General features: G+C 44.5%; 2 protein-coding genes across 2 annotated transcripts; both read left to right on the forward strand.

Annotated features, from left to right (window-relative positions):
• The first annotated feature begins 756 nt into the window (after nt 1-756).
• Nucleotides 757-4,992, forward strand: LOC119223386 (kelch-like protein 41b). Its single transcript, XM_037480681.2, has 6 exons — nt 757-1,980; nt 2,195-2,352; nt 2,655-2,762; nt 3,768-3,953; nt 4,318-4,464; nt 4,547-4,992. The coding sequence occupies exons 1-6, from the start codon at nt 874-876 to the stop codon at nt 4,656-4,658; spliced, it is 1,818 nt and encodes a 605-aa protein (XP_037336578.1). The 5' UTR covers nt 757-873; the 3' UTR covers nt 4,659-4,992.
• Nucleotides 4,993-7,280: 2,288 nt separating this feature from the next.
• LOC119223395 (2-oxoglutarate receptor 1-like) lies at nt 7,281-9,082 on the forward strand. The gene is made up of 2 exons (XM_062560904.1): nt 7,281-7,311; nt 7,583-9,082. Exons 1-2 carry the CDS (start codon nt 7,281-7,283, stop codon nt 8,554-8,556), a joined length of 1,005 nt encoding a protein of 334 aa, XP_062416888.1. The 3' UTR covers nt 8,557-9,082.
• Nucleotides 9,083-9,302: the final 220 nt, after the last annotated feature.

Consider the following 9,302-nt stretch of genomic DNA (forward strand, 5'->3'; position numbering starts at 1 on the left):
CTAATGATGACAAGACTAATGTGAAGATTCATCATTAATTCTGTTTGGTCTTTTGTGGAATTGTAGCGTAAGAAAAATACAGATCTTGAGAAACAAAAACAAACAAAATTAATCTTGGGGCTAAGCAGCAAGAAACCAGTGACTAACATACTCATTTTCAGAAATTTCAGCCATAGTTCAAGAAAAACACTCAATTTGCAGATTCATAATAAGTAAGTTGTTAGTTGCAGCCCTATCTGTGATAATATAAGTGATTAAAATACCATTTACACAGCACGTAAACACGCATGACAAAATGTGACATCCTAGATTACATTTCCTAGAATTTGAATTACTGATTAGTTGTGAAGTAAAAATAAAAAAATAAATCAGTACCTTGGATTTGGCTAATATGATGGGAAATAAATTAATCTGATCTGTATACACATCCTTTTGAGCATGGCCGAGGCGGCTCTAAATATCTCTCCCTGTCATAGGTGCAGCTTGGGGACAAGCTATTTGAGGGCTTTGACAGCATTGTCTCCGCTGTTCGCCGGCCACATGACACCTGGGGAGCTGAATCGTGGTGGCATATCCCTGGCCTGAGCAGCCAGTTGCTTCTTTTAGTCTGTGACAGCAGCTGCTTGAGCCGAGGCCTGCACTTCGATTTGGCCCAGCCGGATTCCAGCTGAGCTGAAGCAGGCAAGGGGCTAGAGGCAGCTATATTTAGAGTGGGCCGGCATTAAATTGCTGGGTCTTCACTCTGAGAACCTTTCCTGTGCCCTGCCTTTTCCAGCCAGGACCAACTGCCAAAAAGACCTGTGGCCGCCCCGTCTCCTTCCTCTCTCCACCGACCCCCTTCTGTTCGCCTGCCGTTTCCCCTCGTGACACGCCATGGACCCCAACGCCATCAAGGAGGAGCTGCGCCTGTTCCAGAGCACCCTGCTTCAGGACGGGCTAAAAGAGCTGCTGAATGAGAACAAGTTTGTGGACTGCACGCTGAAAGTGGGCGACCGCAGCTTCCCCTGCCACCGGCTGATCATGGCCGCCTGCAGCCCCTACTTCAGGGAGATCTTCTTCACCGAGGACGGGAAGGAGGTGGAGAACACCAAGGAGGTGGTCCTGGAGGATGTCAACCCCTCTGTCCTGGACATGATCGTCCAGTACCTCTACTCGGCCGAGATTGATCTCACCGACGACAACGTCCAGGACATAATTGCTGTGGCCAACAGATTCCAGATCCCCTCTGTCTTCACGGTGTGTGTCAACTACCTCCAGAAAAAGTTGTCCTTAGGCAACTGCATGGCTATCTTCCGTATGGGCCTAGTGATCAGCTGCCCCAGGCTCGCTGTGGCCGCGCGCAACTACATCGCCGACCGCTTCGAACTCCTCCACCAAAACGAGGAGTTCCTCAAGCTCGCCCCCCACGAACTGTTTGCCATCATCGGCGGAGACTCGCTGAACGTGGAGAAGGAGGAGCAGGTGTTCGAGGCGGTAATGGCCTGGGTCCGCCACGACAAGGAGCGCGTCAAGGTGCTGAAAGATGCGTTCGACTGTGTGCGCTTCCGCCTGTTGCCGGAGAAGTACTTCAAAGACAAAGTGGAGGCGGACGAGATCATCAAGGCCGACCCGGAGCTCCAGAAGACGATCCAGGTCATTAGGGACGCCTTCAAGGGGAAGCTTCCAGAGACGCCCAAGAAGAAGGATGGGGAGGAAGGGACGAGCGCGGAGGGAGGTGAAGAGGAAAGCCCGTTTCCCGGCTTCCTGAATGACAGCCGCAGACACGGCATGTACACGCGGGAATTCATTGTCATGATCAACGACACGGCGGCAGTGGCGTACGATGTCAGCGAGAACGAGTGCTTCCTGGCGGCCATGTCGGAGCAGGTGCCGCGGAACCACGTCAGCCTGGCGTCCCAGAAGAACCAGCTTTACATCATTGGAGGACTGTTTGTGGACGAGGACAACAAAGATGTACCCCTGCAATGTTACTTTTTCCTGGTAACTACCACTTCATGTTGCTCCCTTCATTTAAACAAAATTGAGAAATTGGAGAAATAGTTTGATATTTTGGGAAATATATTCACTCTAGTGGTAGTCATCATAAGGTTTTGGTATAATCTGAGTGCTACATTATGTTGGAGAGAAGGCGACATCTCTTTGGCTGGTAACTCTGCAACAAAACAAAAGTCTTTTGATGTACTTTTCTTCACAGTTGGATCCACTCACATCGGAATGGGCCGCCCTGCCGCCCATGCCATCCCCCCGATGCCTCTTCAACGTTGGCGAGAGCGACAACTTGCTGTTCGCCGTGGCGGGAAAAGACCTCCAGACCAACGAGTCCCTGGACACTGTGATGTGCTACGATGTGGAGTAAGTAACATTTTTCTCTTTGTTTCCCTCCCTTTGTCTTTATTACTTACCACGTTTCTCATATTTTTACTATTCTGAGGTGATAATTAACTGCAGGAAATGAAGAATAATCCTTCCTTTAAATATGTGAAAAATAATGATGTCATCGAACCCTCTTAAGTTTTCTTGGGTTTATTGGTACAATGCTTCCCTTTCATTAAGTCACAAATCCAGTAGAGTTGGCTCTACAAAAAAACAACATATATTTAAAATTCTTCTTGAACACATCTATATATATAATTTCTTAAAATTTCTTTTCTCAGAAAAATGAAATGGAGTGAGACCAAAAAGCTTCCTCTGAAGATCCACGGCCACGCTGTTGTCTCCCACAAAGGAATGGTCTACTGCATTGGAGGAAAGACGGATGACAAGTGAGTAAATGTGTGTGTGTGTGTGTTTGAAAGTGTAACCTAACGCTGCGAGTAGCAGCTGTTTGTGGTCTATCATTCTGCCGGACTCCAGAGCTGCATGGTAGTTCAGAGACAATTATTACACTGCTAAAGTCCTTTGCTGTCTAATATGGTTCTTGATTTCCACAGTTAAATAAAAGAATCTGAATACTGAACATTCTGAACATATGTTGTAATCTTCACTGACAGTGAATGCTGCAGTGATACATGAAGCCACAAATCCTGAAAAATGATGACTTAACACAGCACTTAATGATAACAACTTATATTCAGTATTTTAACATAAACTACAGTCATGTATAAATACACAATAAACTAAAACCAACTGAAAAATGGGTTTGGGGCAGAGGCAGCGCATTATCAAATGCTGATCTGTAGACAAACCATATACTGACAAAAGTACTATATTATGAATAGACTTCCTCCATATAAACTTCCTTTTTTTGAGCTGGGACTACATATATAAAACACATAGTATGTGTGTACTACAGCTAATTATATCATGTTATATCATCATCAGTGGTGTTCAGATGATTCCTCCTGAAATAAACGGTCATACTGTTAATTAATAGTGCCCAGGCCCTTCTCCAAGAAAAGGTTAAATTAAAAAAATATATTTTTAATCATTGTTTTATTTTATTTATTTCAGAAGCTTTGTGAATCTTTTTTCTCAGATGGTTGATTGGACGCTGTGTGACACTCTAATGAAGGCCTCATGCTGAAACACATTGTCGGTCCATTAGTGAAATTAGCCAGAATGATTAAGACACAGGAAGACATTCTCATCATCATTTACCAGAATGCTGCCTTTCGTCATTTGGGGGAAAAAACAAACGCTTTGCTGATTACCAACCGATTTCCAATTGTTTGATGTGCTTTTGTCTTCAACTACTATTTGCGTCTTATGTGGAACAACAGCGCTTTTTCCGACAACATTCATCAACGATCCTCCCTTAATCTCCACAGCAAAGCCCTCAACAAGATGTTTGTATACAACCACAAGCAGTGTGAGTGGAGGGAGATGGCGGCCATGAAGACACCCAGGGCCATGTTCGGCGCCGTCGTCCACGGCGGCAAAATCCTGGTCGCTGGTGGAGTCAACGAGGAGGGCCTCACCGCTTCATGTGAAGCCTACGACTTCACAGCAAACAAGTAGGATTGTGGTTTCACTTCAGGAATTGTATGAAGACACAAACAATTCAAACTTTATTAATCTATAAAATGTGGTGATCAAAATAAACTATTTTTTCTATTTTATTTTTACATTCATTTTTTTATTCGAAATATGCTTTTTTCCAACATTCTCCCCAATGATAATCAAATATCCCGAGGCTAACAAGCCAGCTAGCTTGTTTCTTTTTTGTTTTATCTTGTAAGTCCAAATTATAATCAAAATGAATATCAAAATGTTTGGGCCTCCATATCCCACTTCTCAGGTGGTTATCAAACAACAAGAAGTACATAAAATACAGGTCCATCTCAGGCCTGACCTTCTCCTAATGTCGCTTCTCCTCAGGTGGGAGCCCTTCACAGAGTTTCCCCAGGAGAGGAGCTCCGTCAACCTGCTGAGCAGCGGCGGCTCGGTGTACGCGGTGGGCGGCTTTGCGATGGTTCAGGCGGAGGGAGGTGAGGTGGCCCCCACCGAGGTCACCGACGTCTGGCAGTAAGTCTTCTCGCTCATTCGACGTGTTTGGGGTACGCGTGCGTTTGCTTGGAAGGGCTGACTCTCCTCCCGCTCTCATTAGGTACGAGGAGGATAAGAAGCAGTGGGGCGGGATGCTGAGGGAGATGCGTTATGCCGCCGGCTCCTCCTGTGTGTCCATGCGCCTCAACGCCGCCAGGATGCCCAAACTGTAGACAGAACTTCTTTCTTTCCGTCTTAACCCCTCCCAGCCTCCCCCAGAATCTCTGACGACACCTCCAGACACCCACCTCGTCCCCCAGCGAGCTGCCTCCGAGGCGTCTCATCCTCGGCACTCAGATTTCTATGTGTCGAGTTGATCTTTGACATTAATTTTTCTCTGAACTCAGATGATTTCTATCTGTACTATAAACACTCGCTTCTGCTGCTGCTTCAAAGACTGCACCATCCCCACAGTATTAAAGAAGAAAAACACACTTTAGATCTACAAAGCTGTTTACACCATTTCTAGCCTTTTTTTGTTTTGTAAAATAAACATTTGTAAACTTCTTTCTTTCACTGTTTCTGACTTTGTGTGATCTACAGAAAAGCAACATTGCAGAGACTATCAACGCGTCAAAGGCAGCCGGGGCAGAATAGATATATAGATATATTTGCAGGCTTCTTTGTACGTTCAGGTAAATAAGGAAGTGGAGTTGGGTTAATTGCAGGTAAGTATTTACATTTATAAGCAATATAATGATCTTCTAACCTATGCTGCCCATCCACTCGTGGGTCAACAATGACCTTTTGGTGACAGCACGTCAGGTTCAAGAAATGAAAACAACTAAACCTGGAAGAGTTGAGGTACGTCAACGCGGTGCAATATAGGCCGAACAGTGTTCATTACACACTGTTACACTAACAGGATGATGCCTCATGGAGATGGAGGAGTGTACACCACATTTAAGATGCATTACAGTCATTAACACTTCAATAACTGGGAATGTAAGTATGTAAATATGGTGGGAAAAGGGTAGCTGAAAGCAATGCAATTGTAGTTTTAATGGAAAGGGTGTCAATGAAAGTGAGAGAAGCACTAATCCATTTAATGTGGTTTACATAGATGCCTATTGTGTATTAAGATCTTATATTGAAAGCCAGACGTAATCCCAGGATTTTCCCAGGCTCCATCTGCTCCACCAGCACTTTTTGGCTGCTTGAATGCATTCGCCGTCAAACGCTATGACTCCAACATCCCAATGTTATGTTTTCTATTGATGACGAATTAATGATGCCATTATCTCCAAATGATAGAGCTTATTTTTTTTTGTATAACGCCATAATCAACTTGTGATGGAGACTTTTTTTAATCATGCTGTTTTAGGTCTTCCATAGTTAATAGTTGATAAATGAAATTCCTACAACTGGGAACTCTGCCACCATGACGTTATTAGATCATCCATTTATTACTTCAATCGGGAACCACTGTCTGTGTCTGATCTAAATTTAGCCTTGCATCCAGGTGAGCATGTGCCTCTGAAGAAATTACAACTCTTGAGTTCATATTGTTGAACAAAAGAATAGCCTTCCCCTTGTTTTTCCCTGCAAAATCACCTCATCTGTGTCAATAAAACAGACTTTGAGCTTTATCAACTCAAGCATGACACCAGGAAGCAACGGTGCTGAAAGTAAAGCAGATTAAACAATGCTGGAGTTCCCCTGCCAGAGACTGGGAAGGGGAGGACAAGGGAGAGAGGAAGGAGGCGTTGAGGCAAGGTAGTGAAAACAGATAAGAGCAGCTGAGGTCTTGGAGTGAGAGCCCACGAGGACACTGTAGCTCTAAGTAAGTGGACAAATACTTTTCAAACTATATACTTGTATTGCTCAGCCTTATTTCTTTCATTTTCCTGAAATGAGCTTTTGGATAGAGTTTGTGTTTCCCGACTAATATATATAATCATTTTAATGAGGACAAGTCTCTGCCTTATGAAATCTGACTCCACATGCAATGTGTAAATGACACCTCGCACATCTCACGTCTATAATGAGAGCAGATTGCAGTGACGGCATTGCAGGAAGCTGCCATGGAGCCGGGATGCCATAGGCGCTGTCTTGTCCTCCACGGCTTTATTATTAATATTATTTTTGCAGACTGCTTGTTGAGGTAAAAGAGGTCTGTGTTTGCTTCATTCCCACTGAGTTGAATTGAATGTTTGTTTCTTTCCTATTCTGCTCGCCTCTGGGTTTACGCCACTGCCCTTCCTTCCTTCCTCGAGCAGTAATTGCCAATTGCCGAGGGGAAAGGAAATGATGATTTACTTGAAGTCCAATCTGCCCTCAGCAAACAAAATTAAATGTATATTCATTCAAATGAATAGGGAATTGAGTTACTGCTCAAAATATCCTAGAAAAAAGAATGATTTTGTTGAATTTGTTCAGTATATTATATACCATTATAAAGCAATATTTATTTCATGATTGCCTTTAGATTATGTGGAAAGTGTCAAACAAAAATATCAATTCACAGATAATTACAGTTAAAATGAATTGTTGCAGTTTCCCTCCAGCTTCTGAAAAACTAAAAAGGAACCAAATTCCAACAGGCCGGCAGTTGAGATTAAAACAGAAATAAAAGGAGAGTAAATTTTGGAATACAGGACTCCAAACAATAAGTTCCCTATATCGAGTTTTGTACAGTGACGCTAGCTAACAAACATAACAATTAACCTTAATATCTCTGTGAATTAATTTTCATCACAAACTCAGAATTTGTGCAAATGCCATCCGTCTGTCTGTTGATGAACACCCACAACAGTCCGACGTTGCTGTCTAATCAGAGGAGATGTTACGATATCATGAAGGCACACCACTACGGCTTCAAAAAATGTATGTAATTAGAACAACTGAGCAACTGATTGGTCAATTGCGACAAAACAGGTCAAAATGACAGAAAGTTCTCTTTGGTAAGTTCGGGTAAATGTCTTCACTTTTGGGAGGACGTTGTCGCTCATTTTATTTGTCTATGGTTTACATCCTTTTGGCAGCAGCCTAAAATATATATATATATATTTTGCCAGAATAAACTCAGTGCCCTTAGATTCTAGGTATCACTTCAAGCATATACCTGTAAATGTAATTTGCTTTGCATACTCAACAGCCATGGAAAATGACAATTGCACCGACGTGGACCAACTGACTCGCTACTATCTACCGATCGCCTACGCCGCCATCTTCATTGTGGGCCTGGTGGGCAACGTGACCTCCATCGCCATTCACGTGACGAAGCTGCGCCCCTGGCGGAGCAGCAGCATCATCATGGTCAACCTGGCGCTGACCGACCTCCTCTACGTCCTCAGCATGCCCTTCCTGGTCCACTTCTACAGCACCGGGGACTGGGTGCTCGGCGACTTCATGTGCCGCTTTGTGCGCTTCGGCTTCCACTTGAACCTGTACGGGAGCGTCCTGTTCCTCACGTGCCTCGCGCTCTTCCGCTACGTTATAGTGGTCAAGCCGCTGATGGTGGCGCAGGTGCAGCGCAAGATTTGGGGCCTCGCCGCATGCACAGCCGTCTGGTTCCTAGCCGCCGCCGAAATCGTGCCCATGTTTTGGATGATATCCCTGCAGCCCCGCGGCAACGAGACCCACTGCTTGGACTTCGCGAGCACCGAGCCTGTGGACGCCGTGCGCCTGTACAGCTGGCTGCTCACGGCGTTCGGGTTCTTCCTCCCCCTGGTGGTGGTGTTCCTGTGCTACATCGGCATCGTGAGAGAGTTGGCAAAAGGGCCCTATACAAGCAGCTCGCCCCGGGCACGGGCCCGCTGCATGACCGTGCTGATCCTGGTGGTGTTCGTGGTGTGCTTCCTCCCGTACCACATATTGCGCGTGTGGCGGATCGAAACTCGCCACATGGCGGGGGACAGCGCCTGCGCGGTGCATGCGGCGTACATCGTCTCCCGCCCTCTGGCGGGACTCAACACGGTTTTTAACCTGGTGTTGTACACTCTCTCAGGTGATCAGTTCAGAAAGGCCTTGCTCAGGACTTTTTACTGGGACTATGGGCTCACCAAGGCCAAGGCGCTGATCCAAGTGGCCGTCATCAAAAGGGCGGGTGCCGACCCGCCTGCTGCCTGACCGACGGCGACTGGCCACTATGTCAATAAATGGCTCGAGGTGCCTACTCATCATATGTAAATAGAAGTGACTCCCCGGTTGAAGTTGCGTGTCTAAAATTGTCATAGACAAAGAAGCATTTACATGACTAACAATGTAATGGATGTTTTGTTCTAGAAGGTTTAGGTTTCCATTTGTAGTCCCACAAGCCTGACGCCGGTGTGTATTTCCAACTTGTTTTCAGTTTTCCTGGGTTTTTTGTTGTTAAAATAAGTTTGTTTTAGAACATTCGAACATATTACACCCATTTTTTGGTTTTGATGTTAATTTACTGTAGTTTTTGATAATTTACTACATCACATGTCTTTAATGGATTGTAAATGTGCTGATAGTATAAAGGAGATATATTTTGTAAAGTGCCCTTTACCTTAGCTCAACCTTTTTTAGTCTCATATAATGTATCCTATTGGACAACAATTTATGTTTCCCTTGAATTTGTGATCGATAATCCAATGGAACTTGTTTTATTTATAATGACAGAAATATGTTGCCATATTAAAGCGATTGAAGGTAAAAAAAAAAAAACTGGCTAAAGAAATTTGGCCTCACTTTGCAAAGTAGGATGAACTTGAGGATGGGAGAGACCTTTTGTGCATCAGGAACTACAGCGCCTAGTACAAATTAAATAATATAGCATGATCCATGCTGATTCACTTCCACAATAAAAGGTGTGTGGCACTCTACCCAAAGTAGCAAAGCAAAGCAAT

The sequence above is a fragment of the Pungitius pungitius genome, chromosome 3 (genome assembly GCF_949316345.1).
Source record: "Pungitius pungitius chromosome 3, fPunPun2.1, whole genome shotgun sequence".
Taxonomy (NCBI): Eukaryota; Metazoa; Chordata; class Actinopteri; order Perciformes; family Gasterosteidae; genus Pungitius; species Pungitius pungitius.